Consider the following 25,712-nt stretch of genomic DNA (forward strand, 5'->3'; position numbering starts at 1 on the left):
ACAGAAAGAACCCGAGTCACGTCATTCACTTGGCGTCTGCCTTTGGCTTGGAAATAAGAGCTTGGGGGCAGATTGTGACAAAAGCTTGCATTTCCAGTTCTCTTTTCTCCGGTTACTTCAGTCCAGCCGGCCTGAAGCAGCTGGGTTGTGTAACAGCTTTTCTTGAAGCACGTGAAGGTCCAAACTTCAATCACTTACTGCTTCGTGTCCATCCGCCGTTGACAGGCCTCGTCCGTCCTGGCGCTGCTGCTGCTGCTGGACGGGGCGATGTTCTCCTGGTCCCCGCCGCCCCCTGGGCCGCTGGACAAACTCTTCCAGTACATCGACGCCCACCAGGATGAGTTTGTGCAGGTAGGACCGTGCCCGGGTGCGTGGGGGGCTTGCAGGGATGGCGGACGCCCTGGCTTGTGGGAGGTGGGGTCGGAGTGATAACTCCATTCCATTAAGAGCCAAACAGTGGGTGTTCAGCAACCCGGAGGAAGAGGCTGCTGCTCTGTGCCATGCCTGAGCGTTCCATTCAGCCCTGTCCACCCGGCGCCCACCCTGAGCATTCCATCCAGCCCTGTCCATCCAGCCCTGTCCACCTAGTGCCAAACCTGAGCATTCCATCCAGCCCTGTCCACCCAGTGCCAAACCTGAGCATTCCATCCAGCCCTGTCCACCCGGTGCCCGCCCCTCTGTGGATCTCACATCTGCCCTGGCCCACTGGGTGCCCATGTGACCGCCACCTGGCCCCTCGTCCAGGTTCAAGGCCGCGCTGTGGCAACACCTGGGCAGCCTCACTGCCTCCTCCTTCCTAGCTCCCTGCTGGCCTGCGGCATGCGGTGTGGACACGTGTGGATGGGGACAGAGGGAGGGCGGGGGAGGGAATCGGGCGGCCAGCACAATCTCTTACGGAATGTCTCCATCTCATGGCCTCTTGCTGACTCCTGGGACATGCAGCCTGGGGCTGCTGCCAGAGCCCCTCAGCCCCGGGGGCTCAGGACTCTGGACTCTGAGCCTTCTGCCCTGTGTCTGTTACAGAGCAGTTTGGATACCTGTGTATTTGATCATTTAGGAATGTCATGCTCCCTGCTAAAGACTCAAAGCAGACTGGAATGGCTCTGTGGCGCTGCCCCCACTGCCCCCATCACCCCCGCCGCCCCTTCTGCTAGAAAGTTGGCCTGACATAAAGGCATCTTGGAACTGGATTTCCAGACTAGGTGGAGAAATGGTGTCCCATGGCCTTGGAGTCCAAGCCTTTCCCCTTCCCACCTTCTCAAGCATCCCAGATCTACTCAGCTTGGGGGAAGGGGAAATAGAGTCAAGATCAGCACCCCAGATAAACGTTCTTTTCCTAAAAGTGTCAGGCTCCGTAGGAGCAGCTCACCCCCAGCCCCGGCATGTGGTGGTGGCACAACTCTGGCTGACAGACCATGTCTTCCACACACAGCCCCTCAGCCCACGGCCCTCTAAGCTTGGGTTGGGAAGCCCCATGCTCCTGCACAGATGAAAACCCAAGACTAGGAGATAGGAAGGGCGGCGGTGGAAGTCACGAGTACCCCGTGAACACGCAGCGCTGACCGGAGGCCCCGCCCCACTGGCCATGCAGGTGCCGGGATCGCTCAGCAGCGCACGGCAGCCCTCCTGCCCTGTCCCCCAGGCCCCCTGCCTTGTCTTCTGCAGGAGCCATGTGATTCTGGCTTCCATATATCTTTTTCTCCCTCTGATCCTCCTGTCTCAGTCTACCAAGGGCTGGGATTATAGCTGTGCACCAGTTTATAAATCAATTGCCCTTTTTTGTGTGTGCCAGCAATGGGGCCTTGAACTCAGGGCCTCAGGCTCCCACTTCGCTTTTCGCTCGAGGCTGGCTCTCTACCAGTCAAACCACACTTCCACATCTGGCTTTTTGGGTTTGGTTGATTGCTGGTAAGAGCCTCAGAGACGTTTCAGGCCAGGCGGGCTACACACCATGAGCCTCAGACCCAGCCTCCTGAGTAGCTGGGATTGCAGGTGTGAGCCGCCCACCGGCACCCGCCTCATCAGGTACTTCTGAATGTCACTAACACCATCTGTGGGTTTGGGGCCTTGCCCCACACACAAGTGGGTGTGGGTGCCCAGCCACGCTAACCCTCCCCTGCCGTCCTGACAGGTGCTGAAGGAGTGGGTGGCTGTGGAGAGCGTGTCCGGGCAGCCTGTGCCCCGGTTCAGACAAGAGCTCGCCCGCATGGCGGCCATGGCTGCTGACCAGCTGCAGCGCCTGGGAGCTGGCGTGGATGTGGTAGACCTGGGCTCTCAGCAGGTGTGTGTGTGTGTGGGGAACCTGGCTCTCAGCAGGTGTGTGTGTGTGTGGGGAACCTGGCTCTCAGCAGGTACGTGGGGAGGGGGACTTGGCTCTCAGCAGGTGCGTGGGGGGGAGGGGGAGGGGACAGGTCCCTCCCATACAGAACCCACAGCCACTGGCTGCAGGAAGCTCAGAGCATACGATGAGCCACCCGGGACTCCCTCTAGGCCCAAATGAGAATGCACTGCGGACTCCCCGGCAGAGTGGGACTGGGCGGGGGCACAGAAGGTGGGCTAGGCCCTGGTTCTTGATCTCCCCCAGGTCTCTTCTCTCTTGTCTCCATGTGCCACTTTCTCAAAGGCCCTGGTTCTTTCCTTAGATCCCTGGCCATGCAGACACTGCCAATCCATCACAAACGCCAACCCTAAGCCTAAGAAACCATGGCCTGTGCTTTGGCAATGAGAACTGCAGAATAACCAGAATACATATATGCATATATATACACACACATATATATATATATATACACATATATGTGTATATATATAAATTTTTATTTAATTAACTTATTTTTTTGCAAGTCCTGAGCCTTGAACTCAGGGCCCAGTCTCTATCCCTGAGCTTCTTTTGCTCAAGGCTAGTGCTCTACTACTGAGCCACAGCTCTATTTCCAAATTTTTCTGAGATGTTTACTAGAGATAAGAGTCTCACAGACTTTTCTGCCCTGGTTGGCTTTGAACCATGGCCCTCATAGCTCAGCTTCCTGAATAGCTAGGATTATAGGCATGAGCTACGTGTACCCGGCATGTTTTCTATTTTTCCTAACAGTCTGAGGGTACCCATTTTATTTTATTCATTTTTTATATTTTATTTTTTTGCCAATCCTGGGGCTTGAACTCTGGGCCTGGGCACTGTCAAGGCTAGCACTCAACCACTTGAGTCACAGCCCAACTTCTGGCTTCTTCTCCGTATGGGGTACTGAGGACTCGAACCCAGGGCTTCATGCTTGCAAGGCAAGCACTCTACCACTAAGCCACCTTCCCAGACCTAAGAGTACCCATTTTAGAGATGGAGAAAGTAAGGCACTAAAAGAAGACTTAAGCCCAGTGCTGGTAGGGTAGAACAGGCAGGACTCCTAATGTCTGGAATTTTCTGGAAGGACAATGTGAGCCACTCTCTTTCTGCAGCTGCCGGACGGCCAGAGCCTCCCCCTGCCGCCCATCATACTGGCTGAACTGGGGAATGATCCGAAGAAGCCCACGGTCTGCCTGTACGGACACCTGGATGTGCAGCCCGCGCTGCGGGGTGATGGGTGGCTCACCGACCCCTTCACGCTGGCCGAGGTGGACGGTCAGTGCCCTGCAGCGCCTGCGCAGACTGGCTCACAGAGTTAGAGGCAAAGATGCAGCTCTGGCTCTAGGTCCTTCACTCCCAACAGAAGGCAGGCGCTGGCCACTCACGCCTGTCATCCCAGCTACTCAGGAGGCTGAGATCAGGGTTTGAAGCTGGCCCAAACAGAAAAGTCTGTGAGATTTGTAGGTCTAGTTAACCACCAAAAAGCCGGAAGTGGAGCTGTGTCTCAAATAGTGAAGTGTCAGCCGGTACCCAGGCCCTACTACTGGAACAACAGCAACACAACAAGAATGAATAGAAGCGTTGTTCCCAGGTCTTCTAGTTGGTCCCATGTGGCTGACTTTCTTCCTTTTGTGGGACAAACTAGGACTCTGTGTGTCTGTGGGAAGGGCTGCTGGACAGGAAGAAAACAGTTGTTGAGGTCACATGAGTTCTTTTTAAAAAATACTGAGTTGGTGGTGTGGCTCAAGTGGGAGAGAGCCTGCACCGCAAGGGTAAGACTCTGAGTTCAAATCCCATGCTACCATAAAAATTAGAAATCCAAATGTGGTTTCTGTTTTATGAAGAAAAGAAGGGGAAAGGTTAGTAGAAATCTATGCTGCAGATTGTAACCTATTCTACTGTTTGGCAAATTGTAAAATCTTAAGAGACAGGCTTGTTCAGGAACAAATCCTCAGGTCCCTTCAGTGAACTCAGATAGAACAGACAATTCCTAACTGCTGAGGCGAGCTGTGAATTTCACATCAGCATGTTTTATCTGACTCACCGTGGACCATAGGATTTGTATAGAAGAAGTCACATTCTGCAGTTTCAGAGCAAGATTTGTGCCTGGGATGTTGGAAAGTATTGTTAATATTATTACTTGTAATGTCAGCTAATTAAAAAATGCTAAAGGAAACCGTTACTTGTCCAGCAACATTTGTTTTTACCTCACTCATCTTGGCAGAGGTCTCTGTGCTGTTTGGAAAATTTCTTCTCCTGTTGCTTTGCAGGCAAACTCTATGGACGAGGAACGACAGACAACAAAGGCCCCGTCTTAGCTTGGATCAATGCCGTGAGCGCCTTCAGAGCCCTGGATCAAGTAGGTGGCCAGCTGTGAGAGGGGTGCGAGGGAGTGCGGTGATTAATCAACCTGTGTATGCTATTTGGGGGGACTAGTAAGCTACACAATGTTCCCCAGTTTCCCAATTGTCTTTGGAAGATGCAGAAATTCTGCATTTTGATACATGGGAGAAATAAGGTTGGGAAGATGGAGAAATCTATTTCATGTGGCCCCAACTAGTGGCGATGACTATCAAAAACAGGTCACAGGAGGCTGGGAATATATGCCTTAGTGGAAGGGTGCTGGCCTAGCAGGCACCAAGCCCTGGCTTTGATTCCTCAGTACCACATACACGAAGAAGCTGGAAGTGGTGCTGTGGCTTAAGTAGTAGAGTGCTAGTCTTGAGCAAAAGAAGCTCAGGGTCAGTGCCTGGACTGGGTGGGGGGGGGAGCAGATCACAGGGATTAGCACGGTAATTATAAGTCTAGGTTCAGGACTTGAACAAGCCTGGGTAGAAAAAAAATGAGTAAAACTCTTCCGTCAAAACACAAATGGAGTAAGGTAGTTCCCACCTGTAAACCCAGCGTGCCTCCAAACCCCACGGCCTGGAGCCTGCTGTGTGGCCCCAAACCTCCCGTTCCAGGCACCACCTGAAAAACAAACAGAAGCACAAAGAGCTGGATGCAGCCGTACTGGCTCTAGGGCAAGGTTCTGAGTTCAAATCCTGAAACAAAACAGCGACCAACCAACCCAACCGTAATACAACAAAAACTGTGTGGATCCAGTGGTGGTTACCCTCTGCTACCGGAGCCTTGCATGGCCCCTTCCATTTCCTTCCTTGTTAGAAGTAAGCATGCACTCATTAACAAACTCATACTCATTTAAAAGAAGGTACTGACTACTTTGCAGTTAATTTAGGGTCATGTCTTTGCTACCTTACCTTGGGTCTTGGGCATTGAGGCTCCTTCCTGTAGATCTAGTAGTTTGTCCTTCCTTCCTTCCTTCGTTCTTTCTTCCCTCCCTCCCTCCCTCCCATCCTTCCTTCCTTCTTTTCTTTTCTCGTGTGTGTGTGTGTGTGTGTGTGTGTGTGTGTGTGTGTGTGTGTGTGTGTGTGTGTGTGTGTGTGTGTTGGGGCCTGAATTCAGGGCCTTGGCTCTGTCCCTGATTTTTTTTTTTTTTTTTGCTCAGGGATAGCACTCTACCACCTTGAGCCACAGCTCTACTTCCAATTATCCAGTTTTTTGGAGATTCCAGTCTCATGGACTTTGCTGCTTGGACTGGCTTTGATTAGTGATCCTCAGATCTCAGCCTCTGGAGTAGCTAGGTTACAGGCATGAGCCACCGGCTCCTGACTCCCGGTCATTTTGCTTAGGGGGTCGCATGTGGGCTGTGGAGGAAGGATGGGAGCAGCTTTGGGGTCAGCCACGCATTCTGGCTGTTGAGGACATTTTTGGTAGGGCCAGGCCCTGTGCTGTGTTCTCACGGGGTTACTTTGGCCTCCATCTCTGACCAGTCATCTCTGGTACTTAGCAAGGTGCGTAGACACTCACAGAAGCTTCGGTCCAGCTGTGTGGCTGTGGGTTAGGGCTAAGCTTCTCTGTGCCTTGGATTTGCTCTGTGGAAGGAGTGCACTGGTTTGGTGGTCAGGTTTGGAGTCTGCATTTTACTTCCCTCTCCTGTGTCCCACGGAGATGACCAGTCCATTGGACTTGAGTGATAGGTGGAGAACCTGGCCCTTCACTGCCAGGCCCTCCCTCCACCCCGCCCCCATCTAAGGCACTGGCTGTGAGCTCCACGCCCCCCCACCCCTGTGCTCAGGGAAGCTTGTGGGGAAGGAGGCAGTGTTCAGACAGAAGGTTGGAGGGCAGTCACTACCCCACGTCCAATGCTCTGTGGGAGAGAAGACTCCTCAGTGGAGCACAGGCCTGCATGACAGGACTCAGAGGTCACTGCCTCTGGCACCTGCTGAAGTGCCCTGGGCATCCAGAAAGTTCCGCAGGGCACCATGCATCAGTTTCTCGTCTACTCACACCCATTTTGCGGGTCCATTACTGGTCCAGGGTGCAACAGGAATCTGGAAGCAGCAAGCTTGGCCTTGACCTGGTTCACAGGTGTGCAGGAGCAGCTGTGGCAGCTTCACTGGGGAGATGGGAGGGGACAGGAGAGGGGAGGGGACAGGAGACGGAGGGGACAGGAGACAGAGGGGACAGGAGACAGAGGGGACGGGAGACAGAGGGGACAGGGGACAGAGGGGATGGGAGACGGAGGGGACGGGAGACAGAGGGGACAGGGGACAGAGGGGACAGGGGACAGAGGGGACGGGAGACGGAGGGGACAGGGGATGAGGGGACGAACTCAGTGCTGTCTTTCTGTGTGGGGCGACCTGCAGGAATTGAACAGCTGGTTCCAAACTTGCCTTCGCGATGTCTTAGCTGTTGAGGGGCGTAGGATTTTGTGAAGCTGAACTTTAAACCTGTACAGCCTTCACAGGTGCTGGTGGCTCATACTTACATAATCCTGGCTCCGAGGCTGCTGAGCCCCTGAAAACCCTGGAGAAGCCCGATTCTCACAGGAGGGACGCATGGCCACCGCGCACCGAGGAAGGCCTCTGGCTTAGATCTCCAAAGGTGCTGCCTCCAAATGTTTATAAACAGACTCGACTCCTTCATCAGAATCAGGGGCTTCTCTCCCAGGAGCTGTTTCTCCTGAGACATTAGCTGACATTTATTGACTTCTTTATCTCATGGGAAAAAGTCAGGCCCGATCAATCTGGACAGGTTTCTGGCTGGGTCCTGCTGGTCAGCACAAAGCTACGTTCTTATCCACAGCCCTTCATTAACTAAAGAAGTACTGGACCTGAATGTGGCCTGTTAGTCCCTTCTTCCAATCCTTCCTTCCCTCCCTCCCTCCCTCCCTTCCTTCCTTCCTCCCTTTCCTCGCTCCTTCCTTCCTTCCTATCTGCATAAACAATATGAGGCCAGAAATCAGCTTTGCCATTTTATTTATTTATGCCAGTCATGGGGTTTGAACTCAGGCCTCCGCACTGTCCCTCAGCTTCTTTTGCTCAAGGCTAAGACTTTACCACTTGAGCCACAGCGCCCCTTCCAGCTCTTTCTGTTTATGTGCTACTGAAGAATCAAACCCAGGGCTTCATGTACACTTTCAAGCACTCTATAAGTTATATGATGAAATAACAAAAACAAGCAATACTGACTGCCCTTGGACACATCTCAATCTTCCTGGGTCACATTTTCCTTCTCTATGAATGAGAATTTCTAGCTCACAAGCTGGTTAGGAAGGTGAAATGAAGAGAACTCTGCAAACCTGGTATGGTGATGCACATCTGTAAATCCTAGCATTTGGGAAACGGGCAGGAGAGTCTTGAGTTCTAAGCCAGCTTACGCTATATAGTGAGACCCTGTTTAAAAGAGAAAGAAGGAAGGAAGGGAGAGGAAGAGGAAGAGAGAAAGGAAGGAGAGAAAAAAGGAGGAAGAGAGGAAAGAAAAGAACAAAAGAAGGAAGGAGAAATGGAGGTCGGAAGGAAGGAAGGAAGGGGAAGAGAGAGAGAGAGAGAGAGAGAGAGAGATTCTGCAAAGGTCTTCCAGTGGCACCAGACCACCCGAGATTTCCCTCTTTCTTCGCTTCCTTCTTGCCCATCGAGTTCTTAAGCACAGATTCCTCACTGGCTCATCGTACTGAGAACAGAGCTGTTATTAACAGTCATTTGAATGATGGAGTAGTGAGCCACCAGGGGTGGTCATGCTTGCCCCGCATCCCTGGGGCACTGAGGAGCAGGGTGGAGAGCAGGTGGGCGAGCGGCTTCTTCTACGCTTCCTAGCTCTAGCCTTGGTTTATGTTTTATTAAATGTGGTTTGCCAGAAAGTGCTTATCATCTCCAACTGCCTCTCAGGGATTGTATACTCATTAAATATTAATAATGAACTCCTCTAGGTTAAACTTTCCATACCTCAGCTCTACTTCCTAAGTGGCACACAGTGCAATGGGTACATTGAACAAACCATTACCCAACGCCCTTGTCCAAATGGAAGGTCCAGCTGGCTTATGATCCTCCGCTCATCATTTGTCCTTCAGCAGTGAGCCACGCCCATGAGGACCTATGGTCCTGGTTGTGCTCCATCTGTTATCCACACGGTATTCTCTCCTCCATGTGTTCTGTGCTTAGAAAAAGACCTTGCTCTCTCTTCTTAATGTGGCTCTTAAAGATAGGAAGTTATAAACTAAGTTCAAAAACCAAATGGGAAAAGTGGTATGTTGTAAACATTTTAAAGGGTTTCTTTCTGTGACTCTTATTAACAGGATAAAATCGCCAGTTCCATTTTGCTGCCAGATCAAAGGCTTGGAATAAATTAAAAGGCAGATTGAGCTCATAGCTGAAAAATAAAAGACACTGGAAATAAACATGATCCATATAGCTGAACAATCATTCAAAGGGAAGAGTTCTTGTTTATCATGCAAAGAATTCTGAGGGCAGAAGAGCAATTTTGTAGTTCTTCTCAGAAAAGTCGTTTTGGGGGAGGTACAGGAGGAGGTGGAAGAGGAGGGGGAGAAGGAAGAGAGGGAAGAGGAGGAAGAAAAGGAGGAGGAGGAGGAAGAAGAGGAGGAGGAGGAGGAGGAGGAGGAAAAAATGCCTCCAGTGAAGGAAGCTGGGTGGTGTTGGGCGCAGCGTTCATGGGTGGACCAAGCTGCGCATTCACCGGGCCTCACCTTGAATTCTCTTCCAGGCTCAGTGAAAACTCCACTGCTAGAAACAGAGCCGTGGGAACGTTAACGGTCCATACATTGAGTGGAGAGAATGGTCTCGTGTTAGCACCACAGCGCGTGGCGCTTGCACTTTAGGCAGTCTTTGTGTTCTGTCGCGATTCCAGGATCTCCCGGTGAACGTCAAGTTCATCCTGGAGGGGATGGAGGAGGCGGGCTCTGTGGGGCTGGAGGAGCTGGTGAGGAAGGAGAAGGACCGCTTCTTCTCCAGTGTGGACTACATCGTGATCTCAGATAATCTGTGGATCAGCCGCAGGAGGCCGGCGCTCACCTACGGTACCCGAGGGAACAGCTACTTCACTGTGGAGGTACGGGGTGGTTGGGGGCTAAGGACAGAGAGAGGAGGGAGGAGTCCATTCTGGGGTCTTGGGTAGGAAGCCCCGAAGAGCTCACCTGAGAGTCTGGGTGGCCGAGGTGTTGGCATCTGGGTGTAATCCAAGCAGCCCTATGAACTTGGAGCGCATGCACTTTGTATGCTTATTGTCTGGAGAGAGGATTCCTGGAGCTTTTTGACACAAACACGAAAGGTCTAGGAAGGATGGTTATGCAATCTGGAGGCAGGAATTTCCTCCCCAGAGGAGGACAAGGTCCCAGGCCCAGGGTCAGCGTCTGGGAGAAAGGGTATGGCCCTGGCCCGCGCAGGCTTCTAATCTCTGGCCTTAGTTCTCCACCTCAAAATCTGGTACCATACCTTCCCTCTTCCCTAGGGAGTTTCTGTGACTACCTGTGATATTTAGTTTGGGTTTGACACAGAGTTTCCTTCTCTTTTGCATTCAGACAGACAACCTGTGATACAAGTGCATACAAGTAGAATCAGAAAGCTGGGAGATGGAGTGGTGTAAATAATTGGAGAGCTTAGGCTGGAGGGTCACCTAATGGAATGGAGGCTTATTAGTCCATACTGACCTCTTCACACCCAGGCAGTTGTGAAACTCAATTTTTATGGACCAGATGGAAACATCACACATTTTTAGTGTTTGAAAAAACACTTTGCCAGACATGGCAAGGTGAATCCCAGGACAGAAAAAGACAGTATCTCCCCCATCCCCTGACCCCCCCCCCCCCCCCCCCACACCCAATCCACTGCCCTAGACAGATACCTGAGGAGCGGGAGGGAGAAGACAGGAAGCAGCCGCGGGTAGAAATCTCTCCCTTGGAACTCGGTGGTGAGAGGGACAGATGGCGTAAAGTCTGGGAGAGGCATAGAATCTCAGAGAGCCTTCAGGAGGCAGCAGGAAGAAGGGTCCATCCACAAAGACCAGACTGGGGGGTGGGGGAGAGAGTATTTATGAGAACAGAGGGAGGAGGATAGAGGAGACCGCAGGGAGATTCTGAGCCGAGGGGATGAATGCGCCTCTTCTGTTGGGTGTCAGGTAGATCAAGAGCTGGGAGTGGTAGATTAGTGGACAAGGTGGTCACGCTGGGAATCCTGGCTACTGAGGACGCTGAAATCCAAGCATCACCATTCAAAGCCAGGCTGGGCAGAAAGTCCATGTGACTCTTATCTCCAATTAACCACTGAAAGCCAGAAGTGGAGCTGAGGCTCAGCTGGCAGAGCACTAGCTTTGAGCATAAAAGCTCAGGGACAGTGCCCAGGCCCTGAGTTCATGCACGCACACACACACACAAAAGGAGGAGGAGGAAGAGGAGGAGGAGGAAGAAAAGAGAAATCATGGTCAAAGGCAGGACAAGTAGCCTAAGATTTCAGAAGCAAGACTATCAGCTCCAATGTACTTCAGAACTAATGCCTAGTAAAATGTGAATTTCTCAAACTTAAGGGACTAAGTGGAAGACTCATCCTCCATTACAGGTAGAGGGGATGGAAGTGGCGCTGTGGTTCAAGTGGTAGAGTGCTCACCTTGAGCTGAAGTGGTCAGGGACAGCACCGAAGCCCAGAGTTCAAGCCCTGTGAACAACAAAGGTAGAGGGGAGCAGGCGAAGACCAGCTGTGCAGGAGTGATGGGGGGAAAGAACCAGAGACATTTCCCTAAATCCCAGCTCAGAAACTAGTGATGGCTTAGAGCCGCTGCACACAGGAGAGACCAAGCTGGAAGGAAGTAGCTGGAGGGGAAGACATTGAATTGGGTTCTAGATCTGTTGGAATCCAGAGACTGGAAGCCCCTGGGCCCTGAGTTCAAACCCTAGGATTGGAACACCACCACCACGGGCACCAGCAGCAGCCTGGAAGCCAAGTGTGCGTGTCAGTGATCTCGAGGCACTGTAGGCACGCAGAGCTCGCCAATGTGGGCTGACAGGAAGTCAGACCTACAGAGGTAGAAAACCATGCCGTGCGAGTGTGCCAAGCTCCTGCAGGGGAAGGATCAGCCAGAGATGAAGCTGCGGCGGCGCGGGAAGAAAACCAACATTATTCCCTCAGGACCCGGGGAAGAAGATGTCTTCTAGGGTGGTGATCTACAAGATGGATGAAGCCAAGAGCAAGACAGCTAGATGGGCACTAATAATTTGGCCCAGCGAGGGCCTGTGTTGATGGGTAGAATTGGGCGAATGGGACACTGGGGTTCAGGGAAGATGGGGGATGAAGTAACGGATACACAATCTCCAAGGCTGAGGCACAAGAGACGCAAGGCCAGGGGAGGCTGTTGCCTGCGTCCTGGGGCGGCCACCGCTCGGGGTCACCTTCCACCGTGGGAAGGGCTGTGGGTGCCAGAGTCCCCGGGGAAGCTCAACCCTTGTCTTACCTACCCCACAGGTAAAATGCAGAGATCAGGATTTTCACTCCGGAACCTTCGGTGGGATCCTTCATGAACCAATGGCCGATCTGGTGGCTCTTCTTGGTAATAACTGTTTCCTCACCCCCCCCCATTTTTCTTTGTTTGCGTTTTACTTTTGAATGAGCATGTATCAATAGGGAGAGGGTGAGATGAGATTGTCCCATGCACGCACACACATGGTGCCCTTGAGACAGGTTGACCGTGTGTTCCTCTTCCCCTCTGCCCCCTCCCCCTTTTTATGTTTGGTGCGTCTGTACGTCCATCTGTTAAATATACAGTTGGTCTACATTTGGGTCATCTATGCCCCTCTCCTTCTGGGCCCAGCGGCAGGGCCCTGAGGTCTGGTGCGCTCCTGCTGGCTCCTCGGTGCTCCTGGGGCAGTGCTCCCACATGGCTGTGCATCTGTAAGGCTCTTCTCCTGCTCCTGACCTGCACCTCTCTGGATTAGGAGCAGAGCCTGTGTTGTGTGCTTCCCCACTTGTCCTTGCAGGGGAGAGAGACTGTGGGCAGAAGTTTATGGATGATGCTCAGGGAAGGTTTGGGGATTATCTCACTGCTGATGCTATTTTGTTTTTGGAGTAAATGAGAAGGTAGACAGCACATTGATGCTAGCTAGTCCTAATCCTTCAACAGCTCCTCCTCCTCCTCCTCCTTCTCCTCCTCCTCCTTCTCTTCATTATTATTATTACCAGTCCTGAGGCTTGAACTCAGGGCCTGGGCACTGTCCCAAGCTTCTTTTGCTCAAGGCTAGCACTCTACCACTTGAGATACAGTACCACTTCCAGCTTTTTCTGTTTATGTGGTACTGAGGAATCAAAACTAGGGCTCATGTATGCTAGGCAAGCTGTCTACCATAAGCCACATTCCCAGACCCAACCAACTTATTTTTAAACTTTAATCTAGGTAATGGGTTTAAATCACTGAATTACTATACAATTCATTGGGCTAATGAGGGGAATTCTGTAACTCAGGACTAGAAGTATGATGGATTTTAATGCTGTCCATAATGTGGTCCTAGGAGCAGGAATCTGCGGAAAGTGCTCGGGGACTAAGAGAGGGTCCAAAGGACCCCGGGAGTGGTGATGTCTTCACATTCTACAGCCCTAACCCTGTCAGGCCTCATGCCTGGTTTCCTATGACCATCTTTGAAATAATGGCAAGTCCATTTCATGTTCTGTTACCATCATCTCTGTGGAATTTTCTAGGACATTTCCTAGCTTCAGTTGTATCTACACAGAGCCAAGCAGCCTGCTAATCAGCTCACATGAGACCACACTAATTGTTTGTGGTCAGAGAGCCCCTCTTCGAGGGGAGGTGGGGTCTGTGGCCCAGTGGCTAGCAGAGCAGGGATGTGTCTGGATCCCCAATGTGCACTGAAGTTCTTGACACTGGCCTGAAGCTCTTTTGTTTGGTTTTGCTTTTCTGAGATAGAGGCTCACTAGATAGACAGACTGGACTTGAACTCACCATCCTCCTGCCTCAGCCTCTGAGCACTAGGGTTTAGAAGTTCTCACCGCCACACCCAGCCTAGAGAGCGAATGTGCCTCACAATAGAGTTTCTCGCCTGATGCTGTCAAATTCTAATCATGGTAAGACTGTGGGGCAGCTATTTGTGAAGTATCTTTCCTTGAATGAAAGTCCAAGATGGATTAAAAATTAGCTGCCCTGCAGACATTTTGTCATTTATATCCATCTACATCCAGGGTTGCAATCTATCTTTGGTGAGCATTTTCTGGAGCTCCTCAGCAGTGTTTGCTGAGTCTCAGTGCTGGCAGCTTCCTCTCTCAATATTTGTTGATGATTTCCACCATTTCATTGACCATGAAACTCTTTCATAAAGATCAGATTAATGCATATGCTTGACTTACTAGAAGGCATTTTGTGGTCATGATAGACTAGATCTCAAGGACTTTACGCTACTGAGGGAAAATGAATATTATATTATTCTGGGGAATGTGTGTAGGATAAGAGAATGAGAAAAAAATGAGAGACTTCAGTGTCATATATGTTTACAGGTATGTGTATGTACACTGTAGATGTATATTTACATATACACATGTACTTAAATTTTTTTATAATGAGTACAGATTACATGTGTGTGTGTGTGTGCACGTGTGTATGTGTGTACCACTCCTGGGGCATGAACTCAGGGCCTGGATTCTGTCTGAGATTTTTCGCTCAAGGCTAGCAGGCTACCACTTGAGCCATAGCTCCCTTCTAGCTTTTTTGGTGGTTAATTGGAGGTAAGAGTCTCACAGATCTTCCTGCCTGCCTGGTTTTGAACAGTGATCCTCAGATCTCAGCTTCCTAAGTACTAGGAATACAGGTGTGAGCCTTAAAAATATTATTCATCAGGGTTTTAATTGTGATATTTCCATTCACATTGTATGTTGATCAAATTTATCTTCTCTATTTCCCTTTCTTATTCCTCCCCCACCCTTTAAAACAGTTTTAATATTTCCACACATGCCTCCACCATGCCCACCCTCCCCACCCTGTCACCTTTACTCTCTAACCCAGGATACGATAGCTGGTGCGCTGGGAGCCTTGTTTGTGACACAGGAGGCCCGGCTGAGAACGTGAGCAGGGGAGTTAAGTTCCCTCGACCTGAGGTAGACCCGTGTGTTTCAGTCAGCTCCTCTACCAGGCCAGGTGGCCGTTATAACCCAACCTTGCCTGGGCCCACCTAGTACCCAGCTCCTCCTTCTGACTATCACCTTTTAGGTAGAGTTGCTATCAAGGGTTCTAGTCATGGAGACCAGAGACCATCACCAGGCCTGCTGAGATGCAGGGAGCCGTTGCTTGGCTTGACCCCAGGCTGCCAGCGTCAGCTCCCTTGTCACGTCTACCTGTCCTTGTTTTCTTGTGCATTTTGCAGGTAGTCTGGTGGATTCGTCAGGTCATATCTTGATCCCTGGAATCTACGACCAAGTTGCTCCAATTACAGCAGAGGAAATACAGAAGTACAAAAGCATTGATCTGGACCTAGAAGAATACAGGAATAGTAGCCAGGTTGAGAAATTTCTGTTTGATACCAAGGTATGGCCACTTGATGATGGATAATGTGAAAAGGGAACTATGATAATAAGTCTTGTTTCCCTGGAATTTAGTTAGTAGCAGATGGTGCTAATCTGTGCTCGGAGAATCTGAAGCAGGTGTAAATTCCTAGGCAGACATAGGTGTTTCACAGCCACTTGGTCTCAATCAGCCAGCTCTTCTTGTGTACTTACTGAACATGACCAACGACTCACTTCTCAGGTATGCCTTCGCAATGCAGCTACTTGTTTATTTTTGAAAGTAGTGTATTTGAACTCAGGGCCTCGTGCTTGCTAGGTAGGTGCTTTATTTCTGAGCTACACCTCCAGTCCTTGTTTGCACACTGATTATTTTTGACATAGGGTCTTGCTTCCTGTGATTCACCTATTTTAGGTTTCCTGCTCATAACTGGGATGACAGGTGCGTGCTACCATGCCCAGATCTTGGTTGAGAAGGGGTCTTCCATGTATGCCGTGGTGGCCTCAGGTGTGCTCATCCTGAGCTCAGCCTCCCAGGTGGCTAGAATAACAAATGGGAACCATTGGTGCCCTGCCTAAAGCAGTTCATTAACTTAAAACCCACCCCAGCCTTTAGCCAGAGAGCTAGACTTCCCAACAGTTCCAAGATTCAAAAGAGTCTGAGACTGTTTCAGACCTAAGACCCCAAATTGTTCACCTTCTTGGGCAGAATTAGTTTCTGGGATAATCTGCACGTGAATGCATTTCCTCCTTTACTATAGAGATCCAGAGCCCATTGCAAATTTAGACCTCTTTCATTAAAAACAAAATGCTTAGCTGGGTGCCGGTGGCTCATGCCTGTCATCCTGCTACTGAGGAGGCTGAGACCTGAGGATCACAGTTCAAAACCAGCCCGGGCAGGAATGTCTGTGAGACTCTTATCTCCAATAAAACCACCAGAAAATCAGAAGTGGTGCTGTGGCTCAAGTGGTAGAGCACTCGTCTTGAGCTGAAGAGCTGAGGGACAACGCCCAGGCCCAGAGTTCAGGCCCCACAACCGACAAATAACAAACCAAAATGCTTGCCTGCTTAGGTATTTGGCAGCTCTGGCTGATTCCTAAGGGAATGCCCAGAGAGGGCAAAATCACGCTGAAAAGAAGTGGCAGTGTTTCTCGTTGATGTGATGTATTCATTCTCTCAAATTAAGTCTGTGAAGCCACAAGTAGAAAGAAAACTGGTCCAAAGGTCTAAAGAGTCCTTTGAGGTTTTCTGAACAATAGAATTTGGTACACAAGTTATCATTGCAATGATCATGGAAAGAAATTTATAGTTGAACTCCCCTTTGCCCATCTATTAACCACAAACTCCAGGGCCCAGGAGACAGAGGTGCTGGGAGGCAGTGTGGGCAGGCGGAAGCGGGGAAGAGTAAGGCCAGGGCCTGGGGGAGGGGCACTCAACGGTTCATCTGTCACTAGTAGGTCTCAGATGGCCAGCGTTGGTGATACACGCTGTGTAATTCACATGAAGTTGTTCTGAGATTGTGTGTGTGTGTGTGTGTGTGTGTGTGTGTGTGGTGTGTGTGTGGCAGTGCCAGCTTCATGTGAGTTTCAATCAGATGTTCTGTGGATGATTTTTATTCTACTTTAGGAGGAAATCCTAATGCACCTGTGGAGGTACCCATCTCTCTCTATTCACGGGATTGAGGGAGCCTTTGATGAGCCTGGAGCGAAAACAGTCATCCCTGGCTGTGTTACAGGGAAATTTTCCATCCGTCTCGTCCCTCACATGAACGTGTCTGTGGTGGAGAAGCAGGTAACAAGCGTCCACAACCGCTTCTGAGCCCTGCACCCAGCAGGGAGCAATTTGGTGTTGCTAACAAAGCATCATCTTTTCCAACACGAAGGGTGCCGAGTCAGAGACCCAGGCCAATCTGTTCAGTGAGAACTTCTTCCCACAATTCTGTGCAATTGTAGCGATCTGATAAATATCCACTTGGAAGTGCAGTGATGGGAAATTTTTTAAAAATTAGATGGTAGTTATAAAGACAAAATTAGATTTCCGTTTAGATGGAGTAGCTAACTTCCTACCCCTGGATGCAGTCAGAATCATCTCAAGCCCAATCATTAGTTGTTGTTTTTTTTTTCTCTTTAATATGATGTCTGAAATCAACACTTTGAAAGCAGCCATTTTAATGAAAATGTTATCTGGAAGGAGTTGTCTGTTTAAATTATCAACCCATCATCGATTTGTCTCAAGTTAGTTTAACAGAAAATAGGCTGTGGAATAAATGAGCTGAACACAGACGGCCCTCTGCCACTCTCAACTGCATTATCCTCCGTCCTTGTTATCACTAATTATATTCTAAAAAGAACTTCTTTGTCCCCCAGCCCTTCTTTCCCACAGCCCCCTTCCTTCCTTTGAATACATTACCCCTTTTCTCAAGACACACCACCCACCAGGATAGGACCTTCTCTGTTTCACAGCTGAATTACCAACACCTAGACAGATGTTGGTACTCACTGAACAAATGAGTAGAAGAAAAGTCGCTGAGGATGGCTGGGGTTTCCCCTAGAAGATTCTCACAAGACTTGGGGGAAGGGAAGAGAGGAGCATAGCACTGTCCCCTTCCCAGTGTTTCTTGGAATGGCTCCTACTTTCCAGCAATAACCCAGATGCCCCAAGTTTCCAACAGAGTCAGCAGGGTACCAATAAATCAAAAGCCAAGAACATTCCAACTGAGAAGTTATGCTTGAATTATGTTTCATAACTTTCAGCAAACTACTTAAACAGCAGAATCTGAATTCAAAGTCAGCCAACATTTCTGATACAAGAATAGGGATAGGGCTGGGAATGTAGCTCAGTGGTAGAGTGTTTACCTTGCATGCATGAGGCCCTGGGTTTGATTCCTCAGTACCACATAAACAAATAAAGCTGGAAGTGGTGCTGTGGATCAAGTGGTAGAATGCTAGCCTTGAACAAAAGAAACTCAGGGGCAGTGCCCAGGCTCTGAATTCAAGCTACAGGACTAGCAAAAAAAGAAAAAAGAACAGGGATAGAGCCAGGTACCAGCGGCTCATGCCTGTAATTCTAGCTACTCAGGAGGCTGAGATCTGAGGATTGCAGTTCAAAGCCAGCCCAGGCAGGAAAGGCAGTGAGTCTCTAATCTCCAATAAACCACAAAGAAAACCAGAAGTGGTATTGTGGTTCAAGTGTAGAGCGTTGGCCTTGAGCTGAAGAGCTGAGGGACATTGTCCAGGCCCAGAGTTCAAGCACCCCCCCCCCAAAAAAAGAGGTGGGCATTGCTGAAGCCCAGGGCCTCTGAAGGTCTTTCATACTATGGAGAAACCTCTAGCTGAATCTAAGGAGAAATCACACCATTCATCACTCTAATTTTCCCTTTTGTCAGGTAGGAACATCGGGATTCTGAAGTTTGAATTCAGGGCCTCATACTTGCTTTGGCAGATGCTGTATAACCTAAGTCATTGTCTCAGCCCAATGAACCCCTCCCTAACTGTTCCCCCTCCCTCTCCCTTCCCTTCTTCCCTCCCTCCCTCCCTCCCTCCTTCCCTTCCTCTTCCTTCCCTCCTTTCCTCCTTTCCTCCCTCCCTCTCACCTGCCTGCTTGCTTGTCTTGCTTGTCTTTTCTTTCTTTCTCTCTTTCTTTCCTTCCTTCCTTTCTTCCTTCCTTCCCTCCTTCCCTCCTTCTCTCCTTCTCTCCTCCCTCTCACTTGCCTGCTTGCTTACTTTTCTTTCTTTCTTTCTTTCTTTTTCTTTTCTTTCCTTCCTTCCTTTCTTCCTTCCTTCCCTCCTTCCCTCCTTCTCTCCTTCCCTCCTTTCCTTCCTCCCTCTCACCTGCCTGCTTGCTTACTTTTCTTTCTTTCTTTTTCTTTCTTTCTTTCTTTCTTTCTTTCTTTCTTTCTTTCTTTCTTTCTTTCTTTCTTTCTTTCTTTCTCTCTTTCTCTCTCTCTTTCTCTCTCTCTCTTTCTTTCTCTCTCTCTCTCTCTCGCTCTCTTCCTCCCTCCCTCCCTCCCTCCCTTCTTTCTTTCGTCAGTCATGGGGCTTGATCTTTGTGCCTGGGCGCTGTCCCTCAGCTCTTCAGCTCAAGGGCAGCGCAGCACTCTACCACTTGAGCCACAGCTCCACTTCTGGTTTTCTGGTGGTTTATTGGAGATATGAGTCTCATGGACTTTTCCTGCCTGGGCTGGCTTTGAACCATGATCCTCAGATCTCAGCCTCCTGAGTTGCTAGAATTACAGGGGTGAGCCACTGTTGCCTGGGTTGTCCTTCCTTCCTTCCTTCCTTCCTTCCTTCCTTCCTTCCTTCCTTCCTTCCTTCCTTCTTCTTTCTCTCTCTCTGTCTTTCTTTCCCCTCCCCCTTCTCTCTCTCCCTCTCCCTATTTTTCTTTTTGGCTGAACTAGAGATTGAACCTAGGCCCTCATAATTTCAAGGAAAACGCTTTAGTTCCTCCCCTAGCTCAATTGTTTTCTTGATGAAAGACTACACTCACTGGATGAGAGAAAAACGTGAATTCTTTCTTACTACCTACCATGTCAACTTGTAGGTAAAGCAACATCTTGAAGCTGTGTTCTCCAAAAGAAACAGTTCCAATCAGATGGCTGTCTCTTTGGTAATGGGACTTCAGCCATGGGTTGCAAAGACTAATGACAGTCAGTATCTTGCAGCAAAAAGAGCCATCAGAACAGGTAAGACTTTCAGATATTTGGCTTGTGAGATTGTGGTGGGAGTAGGGGTGGGGCAAGTGTGTGGAACAGTGGATCAGAAGACACTCTTAAAACTCAAATACAACTCCCTCTCTATCTAAGGTGCAGTATTGAGTCCATACTGTGTCCCGGGTACTGTGTGCACACTGTCTCATATAGTCTTCCAGTTTTCCCCATTTTACTGAAGAAGTTAAGGCTTACAGAGATAAAAAATAATAATAATTTGCTGAGGGCTGGGAATGTGGCTTAGCAGTAGAGTGCTTGCCTAGCATTCATGAAGCCCTGGGTTCGAATCCTCAGTGCCACATAAACAGAAAAAGCTGAAAAGTGGCACTGAGGCTCAAGTGGTAGAGTGCTAGCCTTGAACAAAAGAAGCTCAGGGACAGTGCCCAGACCCTGAGTTCAAGCCTGGCCAGGCAAAAAATTAAAATAAAGAGAAAAAAACCAATTTGCTGAAAGGCACATAGCTAATAAGTGACAAAGCTAGGGTTAAAGTTTTGGGGGCAATGATGGAGTAAAAAAAACTTCAAAACTAGTAGGCACTGGTGGCTCACACTGTAATCCTAGCTACTCAGGAGGCTGAGATCTGAGAATCATGGTTCCCAGACTGCTGGGGCAGGAAAGTCCATGACACTCTTATCTCCAATTAAAAAAAAAACTATTTGGAAAAGGCCAGAAGTGGAGCTGTGGCTTGAGTAATACAGCATAAGCCTTGAGCAGAAAAGCTCAGGGAGGGCTGGGATGTAGCTCAGTGGCAAAGCGCTTGCCTAGCAAGTGCAACGTCCTGGGTTCGATCCCCAGTACCAAAAAAGAAAAGACAAAAAAAATACAGTTAAAAAAAAGAAAAGCTCAGGAACAGTGCCCAGGCTGAGAGTTTAAGCTCCAGGACCAGCAAAACAACAACAACAAACAAAATTTAAAAAACCTTCAAATCTCCCTGATGCAAAATTCTTGGAAAATGTTTGGCCAAATGGAAAAACCAAAGCACAGCTTATCTTCCATAAAAAAGTAAGGGAAGTCTTTTGAGATTAGAAATGAAGAAGTGGAAATCTCTGGGAACAAGCCAGGGGACACTGTCGCAGCCTGTGGACAACAGGAAGCGCAGAGTTGAAAACAAGGCCCGTTGCATAGACGTGATTATTCTTGAGCTTCAGACTGGCATGTCAGCCCTTTATCCTAGCCACTGAGCAGGCTCAGATCTCAGAATCATGATTCAAAGCCAGTTGGGGCAGGGAAGTCCATAAGACTTTCATCTCCAATTTATTGCCAAAGTTGGAAATGAAGCTGTAGCTCATGGGGTGAAGTGCTAGCTTTGAGCAAGAAGCTCAGGGATAGTGCCCAGGCCCCAAGTTGACAAGTGCACATGCGCACATGTGCACACACACACACACACACACACACACACACACACACAATGGTCATTCTCTGAGACACATGCTTAACTCGTGTGTGTATGTGTGTGTGTGTGTGTGTGTGTGTGTGTAATGTAAATGTGCTTGCTATTTGGATAAATGCAGTCAGCCCTGTCAGGTTTTAGCCATAGACCCTCCTCACATGGGGTATGACTCAGTCCTCCCCAAACCCCACAGACAGACTGCTTGGCAGAGCCAAACACCAGACCACCCCAGCGATTCAGCTCCCATGAAGGCAGTGTGAGATTCTCATGGAATTCCTTCCCAGAAATGTACTTGCTGTCTAAGATCACAAAGGTCCAGCCCCTCTGCCTAACAACAGCAGCCTTTCCACAAGGCCACATGGCTTCTTTAGAAGGCAGCAGTTTTGTTTGGAATGTCCTTAAGAGTGTTACTTTACTTATTCATTTTAAAAGTATGTGTTGGTCCTGGGCTTGAACTCGGGGCCCCAACCTCTCACTGGCATTTTTACTGAAAGCTTATGCTTGGCTGCTTGAGCTACAGTCTACTTATGGATTTTTGGCTAGTGAACTAGAGATAAGAGTCTCAGGGACTTTCCTGCACAGGTTGGCCTAAAAACACAATCCTCAGGTCTCACCTTTCTGAGTAGCTAGGATTACAGGCATGAGCCACCAGCGCCCTACTAGGAGAGTTTATTTCAATTCCATAAGCTTCCAAGACCTGGTCAGGGCCGACAACTAGCTGAGCAGTGGGCCCGGGCTTAGGTGCTGGCTGCCAAGTAGAGTGAGTTCTTCAAGGAGATCTGGATTCCAATCCCAACAGTGTGGCTCCAGACCTCATCTCCAACCAGGACTATAGGTCTGCATAAATGCATGCCAGGTTTCCACCTAGCTTTAGGGGTCATCCCCTCACTCTCAGTATTTCAGGGGACTTCATTTTGCTCTCGTCGGCATGCATATCCCTCTTGCCATAAGAGCAGAGAGATGGCATGTTCCTTCCGGCCCTGCCAGGGACACAGCTCGGGGGGTTCCTTTTGTCCTTACTTGTTCTGATGTCTTCTTGTGCTCTAGTGTTTGGAGTAGAACCTGATATGATCCAGGATGGATCAACCATTCCAATTGCCGTAACTTTCCAGGACATCATAGACAAGAGTGTGATGATGCTGCCGCTGGGCGCTGTTGATGATGGAGAGCATGCTCAGAACGAGAAGATCAACAGGTCAGCTGACCCCATGCAGGGGTGCGGCTTCTCGGGAGCCACTCTGTTATCTTATGTGACAGGGGACACTGTCAGACCCTGTGGCTTCCACAACAGAGATTTGTTTTATCCTGTCCCGGAGTCTGGGAAGGCCTGGGTGAAGGTGCTGGCTGGTTAGGTGCCTCTTGAGGGCTTTCTTCCTAGCTCTCAGACCGCCTGCAATCTGTATCCTTACCTAATAGAACCAGAGACCTGAGGAGCTGGGGAAGGGAAAGCAGAGGGTGGGGGAGGCTTAGGGCTAGGCACAAAGTGAGCAGCTCTGATCTCTTTCTATTCTCCAAGGCACCTGCCCTGTGAAGTTATGCATACCTTTCTCTCCTGTTGTCTTATCAAAGGCCCTGCCTCTAAATATAGTCATATTTGGGGTTAGAGTGTCAACACGTGAATTTTGGAAAGCATGAAATTCAGCCCCTAACAAAGAGTATTCATATGTCCATACATACATGGTATGCAGATAATACAACTGCCCTATGCCCCCCGACTAGTGGGAAACAAGAACATGTTTTAGAATCCCTGCCAAGGAAAATGGGAGTTTCTTTTGCATTTGTGTTCAGGACTAATACCCATCCTCTTAATAATACCACTTTACCAAGTGCCTTCTGTCCTAGCATCTCAGAAGTGTCTTAACTCCCTTAGATTGATTTCATGATATCAAATCTTCCCATGTAAATGGTTGAATACTCTTCTTCCTTCATTTGAATGGAAACTGTAAGTTTCTCTGGGGTTTTCTTTTTGTTAGGTGGAACTACATAGAGGGGTCCAAGTTGTTTGCTGCATTTTTCTTGGAGGTGGCAAGACTGCATGCATCTGATGCCAGGAATCTTCCCTGACCCACGGAGAGATCGCTCCCACCCCCAGAGATGGAAGTTTAATAGCCTGAACATATTGATACAGTAAAGCATGCCTCCATTCAAAACCATGGGGGGGTGGGGAGAGGAAGGAAGGAAAGAAGGAAGGAAGGAAGGGAAGGAAGGAAACAGGGAGGGAAGAAGGGAGGAAATGAAGGACAGGAAGGAAGGAAAGAAGGACAAAGGAAGTGTCCTAGACATTTGGGACAGTAATATCTTTTGTTACTATTTTCTATTTTACTATTTGTAGTTGGGATGTAACGGATATTCTTCAGTTTGGGGGTATAACATCTAACTGTAGGATGCTGTCCCAACAAAAGAACTACACTGAGTAGGGAGAATGATTTAGTAAATCAGCATCATACCTGAGAGGCTGGGAGGGAAGGGTGAGGTTTAGCCAGTCCCCACTGTGGAACTTGGGATTTTATCCAATAAGATGGCGGTATTAGCCCTCTTCAAATGGTATGACCACTGCCCAGGGGCTGTCTGAGTGTGGGAAAGCATATGATCCTCTTTGCCTTTCTTGGTTGAAACTTGAGATGGAAAGTGGGGTCCACAGGATGGGTGGCCATGCTCTTCATGCAGAGTCTGGGGTAGGGGGTGTTAGAATGCCCTGGACATTCTTGTTCATGACTACCTAGCTGCCTATGCCTAGCAGTTTAACACCCTGTTCTCACTTCCCTGAAGTCACAGCTAATTGTGCCTAAACTGTTCTGAGTCCTGTCCAGTCGCCCAGGATTGTGTTCAGTCAGTGCAACCTTCAGACACAGGACAGTCCGTCAGTTAGGCTCTCCCCTTGTAACGCATTTGGAATAATCCATCCAGAATAATCCATCCAGTGTGCTTTCTGGGTCCTGAAGGGCCCAGGACACATGACCATTCCGCACTAGCACACCTTTCTCTTATTAATAAAAATGTGGGTCTCCACCACTGTAATGACTTTTCTGTGGGTTCATTTTTAGAGTTGGTAAGGTATGGTACTATATTAACATTTTATTCCCCTTCAATTATTTACTCCTGCTCCTGGAAAAGTGTGGAAGCTGCAATGAGCAATATTCATACCTTTATGCTCCTGAGATTCCTTGTTTTTTTAATTCCAAACTTCTTTATCTTTGCTATGATTGGTGTTATGTGATCAGCACCTTTGTCTACTCCTCTTCTCATCCCATCAGTAATGTCTGTTTATTCCCTGCAAATGTAAACCCAGTATAGCAGAATCTCTTCTGATAGAATTTCTCTCACCCCATTGGAATTTAACTCAATTGGCTACATCTAAATTGCTCAGAGTTTTTAAACAGCATCAGTTTTAGATAGAGAACTAATCAACCCTGACTTCAGTAAAACATTCTAAATTTAAAGTCCTCAGCTAATGCTGCATTTATTAATCACTGCAGTTCACCATCGTATTTGGCTTGATTGAGCTTGATAGTGTAAACACATAAAAAGAATGTAATCTTTCTATAGTTGCATGTATGTAAATAAATCTGTTCAGTCTTTATACATTCATTATTTAAATCACATGAAGGGAGAAGAATTTAAAGGTTTATTAAGGATGGCTCTCCTGACTTCAAATAAAAACAAAGCTTGTTTCCAGCTCTCCTTTGGTTCTTCAAACTTGCAGCTTCACATTAATAAATGACTGGGGCTTGTGCTCAATGACAGATTATCCTGATCTCATCACAGAAATCAGATCCATTTTATAGAAATCATCCTGTTTATAGAAATGAACCCAGGATTCCATGTAGTGTTTGCTGTGGAGACTGGAGATGGTAGGCCACCATGCCTGCTCTGATGCTAAAGAGTACCAAATCTGTTTGCTGAACATTGCTGGATGTCTGATATTCTGTTCTGTTATAGTTTATGTGCACCGGATTAGGATTCCTTTGAATGATGGATGGTGTTGGGCATAAGAGATTCTGACCCTGCCGTGTCAGTCCAGACTTGTGATTTGCTGACAATCTCCCTTGCTCTTGTCTCCAGGGTTTAGGCCACCCTAAACTTCACCCCACGCTGAGCCGTGTGGCTCGGACAACCTCTGTCCACCGGTGATGTGGGAGACAGAAAGGAAGTATCATCTAGGTTTTTTACATTGACAGGGAAATCTGTTACTAGTCAAACCAATTAGTTATAAGAAGCTAAAAAAAACTAGGAGAGAGGGAGATTTACATGTTTGGTTCCATTTTTAATCAAATACATGCACCTGGGTTAAATGATCACGTGGGCGTGTTGTATGATTAGGAGGGAGTTCACCAAATAGGAGGACAACATGTCTGGCTTAGGAGGTGTGGTGTGTTAAACTATTCTCACTGTGATAAAGTTAGGGGGCTAGGGACACCAGCTGGGCCTCAGTGT

At 48.7% G+C, this 25,712-nt stretch overlaps 1 protein-coding gene across 2 annotated transcripts; it reads left to right on the forward strand.

Moving 5' to 3' along the window:
• Nucleotides 1-212: 212 nt before the first annotated feature.
• On the forward strand, nt 213-23,480 carry Cndp1 (carnosine dipeptidase 1 (metallopeptidase M20 family)). Of its 2 annotated transcripts, XM_013026147.1 has the most exons (11): nt 213-351; nt 2,132-2,281; nt 3,451-3,613; nt 4,609-4,697; nt 9,545-9,745; nt 12,148-12,232; nt 15,048-15,208; nt 16,810-16,974; nt 19,723-19,864; nt 22,326-22,473; nt 23,252-23,480. In XM_013026147.1, the coding sequence occupies exons 1-11, from the start codon at nt 268-270 to the stop codon at nt 23,340-23,342; spliced, it is 1,479 nt and encodes a 492-aa protein (XP_012881601.1). In that variant the 5' UTR covers nt 213-267; the 3' UTR covers nt 23,343-23,480. The 2 variants fall into 2 exon arrangements, with proteins under 2 accessions (XP_012881601.1, XP_012881602.1); XM_013026148.1 differs by lacking the exon at nt 2,132-2,281.
• Nucleotides 23,481-25,712: the final 2,232 nt, after the last annotated feature.

Source organism: Dipodomys ordii, unplaced genomic scaffold, assembly GCF_000151885.1.
Source record: "Dipodomys ordii isolate 6190 unplaced genomic scaffold, Dord_2.0 Scaffold91, whole genome shotgun sequence".
Classification (NCBI taxonomy): domain Eukaryota; kingdom Metazoa; phylum Chordata; class Mammalia; order Rodentia; family Heteromyidae; genus Dipodomys; species Dipodomys ordii.